Genomic DNA, 18,524 nt, shown 5'->3' on the forward strand with positions numbered 1-18,524 from the left:
AACTGAATACAAGTTACGATGCGACATCACCTAATGGAGGGAGTCCATAATCCATCACAGACCTTTCTTTTTAATATGATTTCACACCTAGTTACAGGGGGAAACGTAATTGTGACTTTGTGACCCTTTGGGGACTGGTTTAACTTCACCTCATATGACCTCCCGTTTGTCTCTCTAGATCAGAGCTGTCTGCTTTGGTATTACTCACACTATCACATATGTGTTTCATTCTCTCTACTTCTAACCATCATCACTAGGGAGGGGATCCCTCTGTGGGTCTGTACGTCACATACGTTATACCAGATGAACATTTTTCTTTTATCAAACCAGCTCAAAGGCAAATGCTTGTCTGAATTCATAATGTTGACTAAACTATATGCATTTATACATGTGTCATTTCGATGAGCTCACATCCAAATTCATGCATTATGATAAGTCTCTATTTAGTCATATTTATCAAAGACTACTATAATAATCTAGTTTTCTTGGTAATGGTAAAATTAATTCCGTTATTTTGGGTTTTCGAGTAACGCTTCTAACGTGACTAGGTTGACATATGATACAAGCTATGATGTAGATTAGGAATTATGAGATACGGCTCAGTTAGTATTTGGATTACGCCATAATTACATCAAACTGTTCACACCTGAGAAGTATAGTTATTCAAAAAACTATTTCAGCCGTTTACAAAGTGGTAAAAGGGGACAGTTGCTATCAACAACAACAAAAAACACGAGACAAAACGCCGGATGGTGCTTCAGAAGATCCGGGTATGGAGAGGCATTTAAACATAATATATCAGATCCAGGGTCTCGCAATGTCGATTTGCCTATTTCCCTGTTAAGTGACGAGAAGATAAGAACATCAGGTCTTGGATCTTGTCTGCTCGGATACTCGTCGAAATTGAGTCTCTTCTTGTTTTGGTCTTGTCTAAAGAAAATCCCTCGGATGAAATGAGATGAGATCCAGGACCCTGGAAGTCTTGATGTCTGCTCGTCCCACAGAAGTCTAATTTATATATTAACCCATTGCATACTGGAACCGGGTAGTTCCTGTATTAAGCCTATGGGAACTACATAATTTAGTAGTCAACGGGTTAAGTCGTCTGACTTTCACGTCTGACTTTTTGGCCCTACCTTTTGCGCAATAAGCCATGTTACACCCTCTGGCAGGCTGCAGGAGATACACAAAGAAGTCACCGCAGTTTGTGACTGTGACAGGAAAGCTGAAGAAGCAACAAGCCTGGGTAGTAGATGGTGTCCAGGAAACACACGCAGCATGTCGGGCACTCTCTCCTGGGGGTGGAAGACTGTCACCCTTGGTGTCCAACCAGATCGGGGCTTCTGTCCCACACTGGTTTACCTGGTCAAAATGTCAAATATAAAAAACGAATGCATTATTCGGAAAGACAACTTATGCCTATGATCTACTTCCGTATCCCCTAAACATATCTTTAATAAAAGCCCCTCACCCTCAGCTCCGGTCTTGGAATATAACATGGCCACCATTAGATGTGTCCATAGTAATTCCTACGTTCTTTTGTAAACTAAGTACAAAAAAGCTCCGACAAATATACAAACTACTCACAAGAAAGTGTAGACACACTCATCGTAAGAAGACTATACAAACGATATCAGTGCTCGTTATATATTGGTACATGAAGGATGCAGGCTTGCATGTTATTATGAACATTAACTGCAATCCTATATTCTACATCATTATGGGAAGGAATCATCCTCAACATCATCATTTCCATCTCAATTATCATTGATTCCATCGACACGTTCTCGCTATTAATAGCCTATATATTGTCGCGTCTTTGGTTATTTTTACTATGTTGTCATAATCATATTTATCATCATAATTGTCATCATTATTATCGTTTTTTTAAAATTATTATGATCATTATCATTATCATTATCGTCAACAGCATCATCACTACGACGAGCACATTCATACAGTTGCAGCGTTTCTCCCCACTACTCGTCATCGTCAACGCATTTATCTATCATTACCTGGACACACTCGGTTGGTAATTCCGCTGATTTTCCATAAATGGTGAATCTGTACCACCCTCTCTCGATGGATTTATCGCATAGTTTAGTTGTCATAGCTGATGCTGCATACTCCACGCTTCGAAATGGACTGTCCAGAATACGATGTTCCTCAGGGGAACACTCTGAAATAAGAGGGAAAAAAGAAGGACAAGTTAATCAAAGAATAACTATTATGCATTCATTATTCCGAGAAAATGATTAAAAGTATAGAGTTAGACCAGTTTTGGAAACGCCCCCCTTTCAAAAAATGAAATGGAAGCTCTTATTACCAATCATGTGAAAGAATATATTTTGACTAATATGTGGTGATACAAATTTTGCTGGGAAACCGCCTACTAATTGATATATTTGGGAAATTATCATATCTATCCGGCCTGGACAGATATAGGGTAGTCCCATATAAATCTTTCTGTGTACAGTGCTTGCAACTTTACCAAGACGGGACCAAATTTCTTATCATTTCGATGATTCCAGAACCTTGCAGTACACACCAATACGTTTACAACGTTTCTTTCACAATCGACCGGAACTAGTCTATACCTTTAAAATAAGTAAAGATAATACTTTGCTGTTAAATCTGTATGAAAAAAAATCTAACGAAGCAAGATATCACAATTTTTGATCCAGGTATAGATTATCAACAAGATTTTCATCATGACCATCCCCCTCAAAAAATATATCTGAAAAGACAATTTACTCTATTCTGCATGTAGTTTTCAAAAAATGAATCATTCTTTCCATTGGGTGACATTGTTTCCGAAAAAAGGGGTGTTGGAATGATAGTAGAGAAATGTTACGAGAAGATTTAAGAGTCAAGTCTATAGAGTCAAAGTAACTTGAACACTATGATTTGTAATGATAAGTAACTTATGGGGAAAATGGAAATAGTGGCTACAGTGACAGTCAAGCACGACGACCAGGGGATACCGGTAGATACCACGTGCTATGACGTCACCATAGTTCAAAAGTTTATGAGCTTATTGCTTGCATGCAAATGTTTCTCCATGTAATTAAATTGTCTTATCTTTTCGTCTGAGAACCGTAAGGTTGGAGATTATGTATGACGAATTATCTTGCTCATGACAATTAGCAGATAAATTAGGATACAGCCATTCAGAAACTTTAACTAGATGTGACGGTTAATATCCTTGTACTGAAATCGAAAAGCTCCTTCATTATCATTTATTACATCTTGTTCACGAAAATGGCCGACTAACCAAACCTATAGTTTTACAGCATTATGTACATTTATTTTTTTCCTTTTTCTTTATCAATCGACAAGCAATGTCTTCAAGTTGTAATGTGCAGCTGGCGGGTATTTTGATATTAATTCATGTTAACGAACATAGAAGTGTGATCCCAGCACTCGCTCGCCTTCAGTCTTCAATGGTATGTTCTTCCCCCACACAGGCACCTGTCTTCTGATGACACGCCTGTTGATAGTAAGTTCGGAGTACCTCAAATATGTGGACAGAGGTTAGTGATTATCTACTTTAATGCATTGATCTGACATGTTGATACTTATGGACCCACAGTCATGTCAGAAACGATACACTACGCATACGATGCATGGACTTGGTATATGCCGAACTATTATTTAAGACCTTCATGAATCAAATTGTTAAGTACACTTAAACTCCTTTTCTGATTTATTATGTTAATATTTAGGCCTGTTATTAAACTAACACAACAGCTGCATATTCTTTTTATAAAGGCCTATCCACCATGTCTTTATACTATGAATATAAAGTAAATTAGAGACACGCAACATACCATGCGAGCGGATAAGGGGACGACAGGGGGTGAGGGAGCAAATGTTTGAGAAAAATAAAAACAGCAAAATCGCACAATCATAAGGAACTGAATACCATGTATGCATAACCTATTGTGTGTTAAGACCACTTTAAAAGTGTACTTAAATTTGTTCACGTTTACCTAGCGACGAGCTAATACATTTATCTAATATAGGCCTAACTCAATAGTCAAAAAGTAGGTCGGGCCAACAACAAGTAATGAAACGAGTGCAATTTGCATTTTGACTATTGAAACGCAATTATTCGTGATACTAAGTCAATTAAAGAAATCGTAAAGAGGAACTTAATTAAATTTGATTACATTAAAACATGGCCTGTTGGCTGGCATATTCACCGCTAATTTCAAAGAGGGAGGCGATTTTCCGAGAGTCAACCCAAGATATATGATCATCCCTACAGATGGAGTCAGTTCTTAAATACTATAAGGATGATACCAATTCACTTGTAATACAAGGCCATACGGATATTACATTCAACGATATTTTGGACGATGTCATGCTCAGAATTATTAAGAATTTGAACATAAGTAGATCACGACACAGAAGTCTAATTGCGAAAGATTTGTAGAATGATACATGGTTCCTACTGTGAAGTTATGATGCATTTTGTGCAAACTACAGATTAAAGTGCGTGTCTAAATTTGTAACAAAATCACCGTGGATCATTCCGCAGCTTGTAGAGAAATTTCCTGGTGATTTTCCCTCTTTTCCTCTTTAGGACATCCATCACTTTTCCCTTCCACGACATTAGCCAATCAAAACATAAATAGCACAGAAAAGATGACAGAACATAAAAATGAAACTTGGGTATCCGGAGGGGCGGGTTTCTGACGTCACACTTTGGTCACGTGGTGTCTGCTTCTCACGATAACTAGGACAGGTGTTTTGACTGGGAAGGTTTAGCACGCAACTCTGCTGGGGGTCGATTCATCACTTTGATCAGTCAACGTCGATCATGACTGATGTATGACCAAATCAATAATGTACAAGGGAAGTTTCAGGGTTACCGACAACAGATAATGGTAAAAGTTAGAGAAATGAATTTTCCAATCGACTAATTAGAGATGAGCAGCCTGTTTATCTTCTCAAAACAATTATCTATTTATCTTACAAATTTCCAATCTGACCTTCAGTGATTCGGTACGATGCTTTAGAGTAACGAAAGTTTTGTACACACAGGCTTACATTTTTCAACAGTAAGCTTCGTTAATAATTTTACGTAGACACCTGACAAGTTTTTTTTTTCTTCTAATCTTTACTGTTATGTGTTAACCAGTTTTTATTTGTAGGACAGGTAACTCCTTGGCATACCTGTATATGCTGCCAAAATTGATTGTGCTTTATGAATGATATCCCCCCCCCCCCCCGTTGAATCCCTTTGACCCTTAGAATTAAGAATAGTTACGGAAATAAGAATAAGTGTGGTTGTCTCCGCCATGAAAGATACCGACACAACCCACATGATACATGTTATCTTACATGTTACAGGTCGATTTTCTTTCTTTAGCTGATAATTTATCAGTCTTCTGAACTGTACTATTGCCTCAGCATTATGGCATACATGTCTGATGCCTTCGCTCGATTTCGAGTTACGACATAGACATGTAGAAGAGGCTCCGTGATAGGTATAAGGACAGAAAATTAGGTCTATCATCTGGTATCAGACAGGCACTTCTAACCAATTTGTGATATCCCGTCGGTCATGATAGGTCGATATCTCAATCCATGACAACCAGGCCGTAATAACACGTGAAGACATGCCATTCCGCCCCCAACGACATCATACTGTGAAGGTCAACACGATCTAACTAAAGGTCATTGACCTCTCAACTCCAAGATATGGGGGCGAACGCATTCTATCCGGGAAATGACACGTTTAGAAATGAACTAGAAAATTATAATTATTCTTTTTTTTCCATTTTCCTTGCACATTGTGTGTTTACCTATACAAAGATTGGAGGGTGAAAATAAGCCTGGTTTTAGGTTACCTCGACTACTCTACTTGCTTCTTGTCTTGATCATAACATTTTGTTTGCATTCCTACCTTACTATGAAAGCCTGCGGGGCTTTTCACATTTCAGACGATATGCTTTTCAGACTTGCACGTAGAAGCATTGGTGAAGGGAATTGAAGCCGACCTACTTCCTACCTCTAACTCCAAGTCGAAAAGAAGCCGACATTGATGGAGGGCAGGTAAGGTTAATGGAAAGTGTCCGCTTTGGGTCAATATTATGTTGTAAGCTGGGATTTTGACAAGCTTTAAATTGAAACATACACTTCCAAGATATCCCTGGGGATACGAATAGGCGTAAGATGAAAATTGAGCACAGTTTTTAATTCAAGACATGATTCATGAGTTCTAATATGCAGGTAGTCAATAGAGTGCACATGGCTCTATTGTTAAATATATAATATCACCTGGGCAGGTATCCAATACAATGACATCGTGAATAAAGTTTGTTTATCAGGAAAAAAGTATCAGGAATTAATCTCGAATAATACGGCACAAACAGTGGGATCAATTATTAGGCATGTAAGATATTTGTGCAAAAGATTTCAATATGTAAGGCACATAATTTGAGGTTGGCTGCAAAAGGGACATAGTACCTTTAAATAACATTCCAATTTTTTCAAATATTAAAGGTACTATGTCCCTTTTGCAGCCAACCTCAAATGCTGTAGAACTTTGCAGGAATTATGAATATGTCATGTATGTCCTATCTGTGAAATTTAAACGTTAGCAGTGTCCTCATATTCAAATTATGCAAGGAAACCCGTTTACTTGCTAGACTTCACTGTCAGACACTATTGAGTGACTGACTGGCTTTTTTTCTTCTTTGCTATTAACATACATGAAAAGAGTTGTAAAGGGTACATGAGCATTTGTCTACATCAATAACCCACTTCTTGTGATGGCCAAGATTAAACTGATTGAATCTTTGCGCAGCATAAAACGTATGACCATTCGGTACAATTGTCTGAAAATCAAGACTATTACTTTTGGGCTCTATAGCCCTAAAGTCGATTTGACAACTAATAGTCATTATTTTCCCACTTGAAGACATTTTCAAGCCCCACTTTTTTTAGGGGAGTTCTAAATTAGTATTATCTTTCAAATGCAGTTGGAATTTAACTTTTTCATTTTTTTGGCCTGCAAATGGGACATAGTACCTTTAAAGACCACAGAAATCTGTCCAAACATCGATGTTATAATGTGAAGCTCGGAAATATGATATATGACGATGCTGTTGATAGCAATCATCGGGTTGATGATATGGAAACGTACCATGTACATTGTCAAATGGGTGCGTGCAGATTCTCTTCGAAAAAATAGAGAATTTGATGTAACGAACGTAATTATGTAGAGAACAAGAAAAAAAGAGAAATATGTCAACGGGTAAATCAATTATCATGTTGGGTATTCTGGATAGTTAGCAGCTCAATATTTAATGCATCCTTCCTGTGAAGATGAACAGTTCAGCGACCCAGTCTGTCAAGAACGCTTTTGGTACGTCAATATTCCATTCATGATCGTCAGGATTAATTATTCACACGGATATACAATCAACAGCCTCAATCAATGAAAGATGGCTGAGTAGTTTCTTGTTCATTTTTGTTCTATAAAAGAATGTTAGGTTCGTTGAACTTGGCTGCTCACGACAAAAACATGTATCTCGAACTGACTGATTTTTTTAAAAACAAAATACATTATTCAAGGTAAGCATGTACCCTATATACGTAGACAATATAAACTTCATAAAATGCTTTTCTAAGATAATATTTATATACTGATAACTAAAACCAAATATTGAGATCAAGTAGCAGGCATATGACTGCGAAATGAAAATATATTAATTGACCAATGCAAGTAAAATCTATTTGGTTGGATATGAATTGTGAAATGTATATGCCTGCAGCCTGCTTGCGTAACCCCGGATGGCTACAGCTAATCGGAAGAGACAAGAAAACGACATCAACGAATTAAATCTCTCTATAGGTATGTGTGATATGCTTTCGTTGCAAATACATCCATCAAATCTATTCAACTGACCCCATTAAGCGTATTTGGTTGACATTTGTTTTTACACAGTGCTTTATGCGCTTACCCCTTCCCGCACGGAGACACTTTTACGGATATGTCTTTTTTGGTCGAGCGATATATCATACAAATTAACATTATTTTTGTTTCGTTCAATTTCTTTATAGATCATGTGGGGTTATGATAGAAAAATTATGATCATATTAAGGATGACAATTAAAACAGAGCCTTTAAATTATAGCTTGATACATCACAGAAAAAACGAATAATCATAGCTGTATTAGAAATAGAATACAGCCAAACCAAATATCTCTTTGGCCAAACGTAGTATTCCCGCTACGCAGTAACATGGTTAACAAATTGTCTCTATTCTCTTAATCAAATAAAATTTACATAAATATTGAATGTAAATGGGTCTGTTTAATGCTACGTGTGGACTTTTATTTATAGTAATAGTAATACTTGTTGTAATAGGCGAATTAACAAGCCCGCCTCCGCTTTGATCATGTTTAGTATCTTTATAATTGGCATGATTGGAACCGTTTGTACATGTACCTGTCAGTGTCAAACTAATAGATAATTTCCTGCAATAGCTAAACAAGTCTGTGAATTACGCTGATAAGAAAAATATCACTATGATGATACAAGCAGATGGACAGCATTCTAAATTTGCAGGACAGATGACAAAAAAATAAAATAATAATAATTGGATTATATCCGGATCCTTACATATCGCATGGAGAATAGTTGATACCCCCAAAAAGTGTAAATTTAATAGGGATGGTTGAATCTCTTTGATGGTATTTAAGGAAATGTAAACTAATTAGTTGTTCTAAGTTTATTTTCATTGCTATATATTTCCAAAATAAGAAAATTCAAACAATACAAAGGTAGGCACCCCTTTAAATGTTAATATGAAAGTTTAATTAAATACTGAGAGTAAGCTTTATTATGGAAGCTATTCGACACCATGTAGACGGCATTTGGGAGCGTGTGTGCGAGAAGTGCGTGTGTGCGTGCGTGCGTGTGTGTGTCAGGGTATACTTGTAGTTTCAACGCTCCTGAATCACCGCCTTGGTTGGAAAAATCAACAAGAATATAATGAAGAGTTATGGAGCAACTTATTTTCATCTTTCAGTGGATGAGCAACGCTTCCTCACTATACTACGAGGCTATGTCTGCGGTCACCGCACCCATCTAGATGCCCGAGATGACTCCGTCATGGAACCGTTCTGGGTCACTGAGATGCGCTCTTTCTTGGCGACCTACTTTATTGTTTTGAGGGCATGGAGGGAGGGAGGATGGTGGGTATGACAGGGTTTGTGGTGATAGAAACCTTGTCAAACAGGGCCTGGAATTTGACTCACAGCTTGTTCTAACAGGATGAAACTAGAGAAAGATTGAATCACAAAGGGAATATATGTTGGTGTGTAATAATAATTATCAAGGGATTTCAGCTACGCACGCTGTATGAAGTTCCAACAGACCATGCTCTATTCAATTATGAATTTGCCCTTATTACTTTGACATAATCAAATCAACTCTGAAAATTATTTCAGTGTAAATGTTGAAGTTGAAATAAGAGATTTCCCTCCTTATTTAAAACTGGATAAACCAAATGTAGCAACGTGTCCCTGCAGTTAAATGTAAAACTTCTGCGTGTTCCAAACATTTCTTGATCAGTGAGATGTTCCTCGTATTATGTTCTACATGAGCATTATACGACGAAATATGCACTACCTTTTACCGATAGTTCCAGTTGAGAGCTTATTGTGTAGTGTTGATTTTTTTGAATTTCACGCATTTTTTTGAAGAATTAAGATCAGTGATTTAAAAGATTTAAAAAAAACACCGACATTCCAAATACTCTATAATCGTCATTAGTCGGAATAATTTCGACTCATCGTTAGTCTGATCCTGGACACTTTGGGTTGACCGATAAAAGGGCAATATATTTTCTTCGAGTGGCTTGCTCTAATGGGAAGAGGCTCTAGTCCAATAAAGGCCAACAAAGAGGATTGAAGTAGAATGGCCAGTTGGGGACATGTTAGGAAGGAAGGGGAGCGTCAGTTATTCTCAATGACTTTGCCCATTTCCCTAATCCTGTGGATTGTCTATGGGGCTTAATATGATTAGCTGACACATTATTCGTCAACCTAATCTCCAGTTCAAGGGTATATTATCATCCCCAAATTTTAAACACAGCTCACAAAAATGCTTTGTGTGAAAAATATACTTGTTTACGGAAGATCTATAAGAATTTGTTATGGTGACGGTGAGATTTTTTTTACCGCAGTGATTTTTTGTTCGATTTACAAGGGCTATTTTCATTGTTTTCAAAAGCTCTTCTGGAGCTTACCTAAGCTTACTAAATTGCTTGCCGCTCCTTTGTAGCCATGTTCATAACAAGTGCTGAGGAGCAGCAAATCATTAGGTATGCACGAATTACGCTTAAAATCACCCAGGAAGTATCGAAGAAACGGATCTCGAACTTCATTAAGAATTCTGTTGCCATTGACATGAAGATAGAGGAAGCGGTGTACTTGGAAACATTGTATACTGGGTTCAAAACCAAAGTGTTTGTTTGGATAATATTCTTTACCATCATGATTATATCTATTTACCGTAATATTTGTATAATGACAATTGCTTATTAGCGCATGTTAAAATAAACAATAAATTAATAAAGCAGTTAAAATAATCAACCAATCGTTCTTTGAAAAGTCTCAACAATATCTGTTAATATATATAGATTGACTAATACAGAGGACATACCCTATCGGTCAAAACAATACAGTTTGATCAAAATGTGAGAGGTTAGTCATAGATCAGATCGTAGATCTATTGTTAGATGGAATCTTCCGCATTCACCATTTACGTCACATCACCTAAAGCGTCTAATTCAAGTACATGGAAAGTTATGAGAGACTGACTATCTTCATCATGTACATCGTATTTGATTATATCGTCACCGTTTACGCCATTAACAGGAGAAGGGTAATAATGACCAAAAGTGACAGATAGACGGGTGAGGACAAACACGTGTTAGTGAGAATGACAGAGAGAGAGAGAGAGGGGGGAGAGAGAGTGAGAGAGAGAGAGAGAGTTACAGAGAGAGAGAGGGAGGGGGAGGTGAGGAGAAGGATCTTTAGAGGGACGATGACACATTGGCCTCATGTATAAACGTGATGGATGTCAAATAATTCCATTCTAGGTCTGACTTACGTTAACAACATACCTAGCATATTATGCTTACTGATTAAATCACGCAGTTCGATAATTGAATAAATGGCAGCCATACAAAAATAAAATATGAATAAATGATAAACACCTGACTTTTCAATGTTAAACTAAAGTTACTTCTCTACGAGAAATATTCCTGGGATAAGTTACTAATGTGACTAGGCTACAAATAAGGACGGCAACTCGAAAAACTGATGAAATTAACCTGAATTGTGTAATACAATTGGGAAAGATCTCGAATCCGGAGCGTCTCAAAAGCAATTCACTTTTTAAAAATGACATGCATCTCTTTCCTTCTCTCTCTCGCTCTCTCTCGCTCTCTCTCGCTCTCCATACATCGAGAAAACAGCAATTATAATCAGCAAAGAATGGTTTCTTACTTTTACACAAAACCCTTTCGATAGTTGGCTGACTTTTGGAGTGCGATGTTTCTATGTACCTTTGTCAGACCATAGACCCTGCCACAAAGTCAGACGGTACTCCTATCTCATTTCAAATTGAGACGAAGGAGATTTACCGGTAGGTTTAGAAGGTAAATCAGGGATTTGGAAACGAGAACACAAGTCAGACATGATTTTTGTGAGATTGTGTTTTCGTTCATATTTCTTTGTATTGTGTATATTATGAATGTGATGGAGGGATTTAGAATAAGTCTCTATATGCCATCACTAATCTGATTCTATTATGTATTTTATGAGAATAAATGTCTACATTATTTAACTTCCTTCGTTATTGAGTGAGGGTATATCTATTGGGGAGTATTATGTGATTTATACTAAACATGCCAAAGCTGGGAAAGATTTCAGTAAATAATCATTATAATAAAAACATTGGATAAGACGATCAGAGGAAAAGGAATTATCATAACTGATTGTGTGACTTCCAGGGAGATAACAGTTCGAGGAAAAAAAATCACACTACACGAGGTGTTGATGTGTCTGAACAGCAGGAGCGTTTACATATACATGCTACCATGATGATGCACTACAGGTAGTAGAAGAAACAGTATGAGCAGTAGTAATAGTAGTAGCAGTAGTAGTGGTGGTGGTGGTGGTGGTGGTGGTGGTGGTAGTAGCAGTAGTAGTAGAGTTGTAGATGGGGTGGTGGTATGTATTTGTATTTGTATTTATTAACATTTATTTCCTTCTCAACAGTACAATATGAAACACAATGTATATATACATGATATATGTAACAATTATTTCAACATAGAGTATACAGTAAATAATTCAGATACGGAAGGAGGCGAAAACCCGGAAAGCATAGCTTGAGTTGGGAACGCCCATAACAAATTAACACAGTTACCGAGAGAACATTATAGATATTATTATGAAAATTACATTTTATATAACAGAAAGTTGATAGGAAAGAACAAAAATAGTAAATGGAATAGAGAGAAGGAAAAAAAATGAGGAGAGAATTAAGCATAGGAAGGCATGTTCACTTATACAGAGAAAATTACTTCATTAATGTAGTAGTAGTAGGCTCATATAAAGATTGACCGAATATATAACTAAAACTATCCCACAGCCTACTCCGTGTATGTCACTTGTATGTCTTCCGAATGTCACAGTATCGTTATACAGACGCACATACAAGATATACATTGTATGTTTGTCAAAGACAAAAATCCTTTACCTACACTCTAAGAAAAAAGGGTGCAAAAAAGGGTGCAAAATAAGAGTTTGCACCCTTTACATAAAAATGAATCCTATTAAAAGAAAAGGGGTTCAGAAAAGGGTGCAATATAAGATTTTGCACCCTTCCCACAAAAATGAACCCTACCGACCAAAAAAGGGTGCTAAATAAAAGTTTGCATATTGCATGCATTCATGATTACTTTCCACGTGTTCACATACAAATACATTTATCATGATTTGTTGAGCAAATCATGACAATGCACATCAATTTTGTGATTTCTTTTTTCCTTTGGCAATCATTAACCAATAGATTATTTTGTCTGATCATGTTACAATTACATTCACGTTTTAGCAATAGATATATTGATTATACGATTACTAACCAAGAAACATCATGCATGTTTAATATGTATTTGTGTACGAGCAAATTTTTGCCAGTATTCTCGATGATGGGTGCAGGATTGCACCTTTTAAAGGGTGCAGGATTGATAGGTGCTGCTATTGCATCGGTTTGCACTCAAAATGGAGCAGGATTGAACCATTAAGGGTACTATTAACATGTCTCCTGGAAGGTGCAATATGGCACCCTCTTAAAGGGTGCAGGATTGAACCCATAAAGGCGCTGCTAGTGTTGCATCGGTTTGCACCCCTAAAGGTGCAGTAATGAACCATAAAGGGTACTATTTCCCCTAAAAGGTTCAATCTGGCACCCTTTTAAAGGGTGCAGGATTTAACCCGTAAAGGTGCTGCTATTGTTGCATCGGTTTGCACCCCTAAAGGTGCATACTTGCACCATTTTTTCTTAGTGTATACATGCAATGACAGGTATTCTTTTTTTTATCAAATTACTGTTCCTGAAATCGCACCTACAACCTTTGCGTTTCAAGTCAACGTTTGTAGTAGGTCCATGGTTTAATCCACTCCACTCTGACACCTCTACATATTGATAACTTCGTTCATGACCACTTTCTCTCTCTCTCTCTCTTCCATATTATGTCACGTTCGTTGGTTGGATCAAGAGATTCATATTGCGTGGGACTTCCTTCAAGATTTTACTCACAGGATATCATCCCTCGATCTATCTCAATCTTCACTGTGTGAGATGCTTTCAGACATTATGATACATGATGAGCCTCAATGTGAACGCATTGAACGGACGCGTCTCACAGTAACCATCGTTCTGCACAATTCATACAATTACACAAATTAATATACCGGTACAATAAAAAAAGATATTAATTGATTAGCTTTGCAACACAAGATCAGCTTTAGGCATTACATCAATATATTGATGAAGAAAATGTCGGATATCAGGAGCCATCTTTTAAGGGGTAATTAAACATGAAGTTATTTTGATATGTAAATTTGCTATATACCCTAAAACGCGTGAGGAAGGAGGAAATTAGGGAGGCACAGACATCTATATGACTGTATGTAAAAGCAAATGGAATGGACAAACTGTCACAAAGCGAAAAGAGCAATATATTGAGCCATGGGCCTTTCTATCTGTGTTACAAGGGAAAGAGCAAAAGAGAGTGGTATATGCATGTAGGGAAAGGCTTTTATTCTGGTATTTCTCTTTATGAAAAGGCAGAAAGCCGTATAGATAGAGGTTATACCACCTCGGATGTGTTATCCTCTCACATCATAAGATAAGAGGGTGGGAAGGAAAGTACTCGAATTGCTGACATTAGTAACCAGTTCACGAGCACTCAAGGCAATATGTCGGTGTACATTCATCTGGAAGAGAAATCATAACTCTCAGGAGGGTGATTCTCCATGCTAAGCCGCGGTAGTAAGCGCACTTGTTTTGCTTTCTCTCTCTTGATTCGTCTCAACATTCATCCCTGTTATGTCCGTGTCTATTAAAATTAAAAGGGAATCTACGCGCAGGGATAAACTACAGGTGCGAGTTATAAAACATGCTGTGTAACTGTGACATTAATTACGTGTTTTTGTTTTATTTTTGTGTGCATGCGGTTCACCTGGATGCTATCAATCACTAATGTGCCATATAAGAGAAACAAAATGGAAAGTCAGCCTCTCATATGCGATAACAGTCGAATAATTCGTCACAAGTAATCTATATTTTTTAAACATATTTGTGGCTTACACCCAGTTAATAAGATCGATTGATCGATCTGTATTGAAAAACAAGTCAGAAACAATCTTGGAACCAGCATCTACTGCTTGCCGGGCAGCGACTCTACCACCAGGCCATCACTGGTCTTATTTACTGGGTGTAAGCCACAAAATGTTTAAATAATTGAGATTTCTCCCAGGAAGCATTACATTTATATAAGTAATTTATAGTATCTACCCACTATCTCATTAGTATCACGTCTTGCTACAATGGTCAATTTAGTTCTTCAATGTGCTTTCCGTTGTCCACCATCGTTTATATTCATTTTCCACAGAGAGATCGCACTGGTTTCAACAAGACAGGCGGCAGACTTTTAATCCCCTCCTTCATGTAAATTAAACTTGGCAGATAGGTCTTCCTTATTTCAAAAGATGACTGATTTACAAGCAACCTCCTATCCAGGTTCTTTACCCGCCTGCGGAAGGCTGGAGAGGTTTGTGGTTGCGGGCTATTGAACTTAATTTTTGTTGGAAGCTAGGTAGGTAATACCTTGTAAAAGGGGAAGTCCCTGTCGGAATATAACCTGAAGATCAAATCTGTGGTCTCGACTTCACATCTTGAGAACAAAGGAAAGTTCATCACTACTACTGCTTTAGATAGAAGCCTTCAACGATCTAAACATCAAAATAATGAAAATACTGCTTTCAAGTTTTGAGAGTTGCTTATAATTTCCCTTTGGTAATAATGCTCACAATATATATTTTGTTTGCTATAGAACTATTTGATGGACTTTGATTTCGTTTCACGCTAAATTAAGAAAGAATAAAACTGGTCAGAACAGATGTTTACGAAGCGCATTTAGAAAAGAGAGAAACAAATATGCATATACAAAAGAGACATGTTTCTCTTTGAACACAGTGAAAGAATAATTGCCATTGGATTACCTTAATTGACCTGTTTGCTTTCTAAATCAGTTTGAGATAAAGTCATCTAAAATTTGACTATTCATTTTGAATTGGAATAAGTTATAAATAATAAATTGAAAAGGGAGTCAAGTATGTATTAAATTGATTTCATCTCATTTGTGAACGGATGATATTGGCATGAAGTCGTCGTGCTTAGATCTAAAATCTTACAAAAAGGAAGAAGCAATGATGTACTAAATTTTAGAATTTGACGTTCATTGTTCTCAGCTTCACCGGCTCCTTCATTGTTTGCATTACTAGATAATTAATTAATAAATAATATTCCTATTGGTCACCTTGTTCATCGTTATTTCAGGTATAAAGTAAACACAACTTAGTAGGTCTTGATGAGTGTTTAACTTTGATAATTAGGGTAGATGATCGTCTACCCGCTCGTACCAGTGGCGTACCAAGGGTTCACTCAGCATGGTCAGGGGGGGGGGGGGGGACAAAGGAGTCTACTTGGTTAGAACTGTGAGGAAACTAGGGAGGATCCGAGATCGGCATGATCTTGATGATGGGCGGGGTAGAATCATTGCTTTTTAAATGTTTTTCTCCTCCCCCCCCCCCCATTGTCCCCATCTCTATGTGTCTTATAGGTATACTTGTGTGTTTGCCATTTGTGCAATGAGTGGGGAACCAACTCGGTGGCAAGGTGATTGGATTACAGCATTTGGCATAGATACGATTAAATTCCTAACAACGGTTATGTGTAAAAGATGTCATAAATGAAAGGTCAAGTACCTGTGTTAATTTCATTCGCTCTTATAGTATGGTGGCTGATTGTCAATCATTACAAGCACAAGTTCGAAATACTTGTTGCAAATGAAGCCTACTGTGTATTATCATGACGAAAACTGAAGGGGCATACAAGTACTTGATAAAACCTCTATCGCGCTACTACTGACCGTATTATAATCTCTACGAGTGCCATCTGATTAATCTCTGATCATACTAGAGGCCTATTTGACATCTCATTCATCATATCCAGAAGCACAATGTATTTGACTGTGGTGAGTGTACATAGTATCGAAATTGTACCTCTGTAATCAATTAGCACATCGTTATCTCTCTGTTAACACTGTGTCATATCGGATGTTTACTCTCTGATAACCAAATAACGGTTCGGTCATCATTACCTGTTTAAGTCAGGGTTGTTTTATATTTGCTCAGTACTTCATTATGTCCGTTTGAAAAGAAATTCCTGTAACCCCCTTTAATGAGCATCGGTTAGCTACGGCCGCGTCTGCACGATATGATAACTCCAATTACCTAGAATCTGTAATAATGTTTCAATCAATCTGAAAACTAATCTGAACATTTTTTCAATTTGAAATGAGTAGGATTTCAAAGAATGATCGCTCCAACCAAACCATCTAACTCAACTAGTCTAATTATAATAATAATAGTTCCGCTTTTATATAGCGCTTAATACATCTATGATGTCTATAAGCGCTTTGCAGATATACATTGGATTCAATACTTGCCCGCACACATTGTGTGCACAATCTCTACTCCCTGCGGAGCATTCCAGCCAGGCGTTATTCGGCGCTCACAACTGTTCCATAAATCAGTAAATATCCATTTGGAAAAGGAGAACTCCCTACTAGTGATCAAGTATTAGGAAGTTTGAGGCGATACATATATTACTGCTAAATAATTAATTTATAGTCCAATTTAGTATCAGAATTATGACCAACCCGATCACTAATAACATTTCAACAGGGCTATTATACATAATTGTATATATACCTTTCTCCCAAATAACGCGATATATAAAATGTAGGATTGTAATAATAGTTATATTTTGGACGGAGCATTTCAATATTAGACGTTGGTGACAGTATGAGATTGGCCGATAATGTTTTCTTGCTACCAACTTGTCGAGAAAAACAAAGTGTCATGTTTGCAATACTTTGTGGTTAATATTTGTTGTAACCTGTAAATAAGCGATGTTCAATGATAAAATCTGAAAACACAGTTATGACTGTAACCTATAAAAATGTAATACTCATTTAAAACCGATCAAAACCACAATATGGGAAGAGGTTGTATAGCAGAAAACATAGAATGAATCCCATAGCGAGATTAATCGGGCACTTTCACAAGTTCGATTTCTCTCTTGAAGGAGTCTGTCATTCTGTTTGCCAAAAGCATGCCTTGTGGTATCTACATTCCAGTAAATACTGACATGAACATGACATAAAATAGATTAAAAAAGATTCCCTTTTCAAATAGAACTCGCAGGGATCGGAATGGGTTGGTAAGAGGGTTGGAAACTCTATGGAAAGAATACTAAGAAAGAAGATAGTACAAAGAGTTACCAACTTTTAAATACTTTTCCATACGAACTGAGGTCAATGAATCATGATTGGCTACGGAATGGTGCTGAATCAATACCAATTCATTGAAATATTTATATTGTTGTAGTAAGCGTTGGCGGCATTATCAAGGAAGAGCTTCTGTTTAAGCATGGACCTGTAATATCAGTTAGACATATTTATTTCAAACCTGGTTCACAGTAATTTATTGACTCCATTGGATTCGGTAAAGCTTTTTCGCAGTCTACATGGGCTTTTCTTCATTTAAATAAGAACTTAAATTTGCCCCTTGATTTCTTCGCTGCTGTCTTCTGCTATATGGCAGTGAATAGAAGTGATACGAACAACTTATCGATTCAAAAT

General features: G+C 37.1%; 1 protein-coding gene across 2 annotated transcripts in view; it reads right to left on the bottom strand.

Annotated features, from left to right (window-relative positions):
* Positions 1 to 18,524, bottom strand: part of LOC100891036 (von Willebrand factor D and EGF domain-containing protein) — a 66,373-nt gene that overhangs the window by 44,589 nt on the left and 3,260 nt on the right. For both annotated transcript variants that reach the window (XM_030973829.1, XM_030973828.1), the window contains exons 2-3: positions 2,016 to 2,179; positions 1,137 to 1,362 (exon numbers count right to left, since the gene is read on the bottom strand). In XM_030973829.1, coding sequence (XP_030829689.1) covers positions 1,137 to 1,362; positions 2,016 to 2,179 — 390 coding nt within the window. The remainder of the gene's footprint in view (positions 1 to 1,136; positions 1,363 to 2,015; positions 2,180 to 18,524) is intronic.

Source organism: Strongylocentrotus purpuratus, unplaced genomic scaffold, assembly GCF_000002235.5.
Source record: "Strongylocentrotus purpuratus isolate Spur 01 unplaced genomic scaffold, Spur_5.0 spur5_scaffold_7, whole genome shotgun sequence".
NCBI lineage: Eukaryota > Metazoa > Echinodermata > Echinoidea > Camarodonta > Strongylocentrotidae > Strongylocentrotus > Strongylocentrotus purpuratus.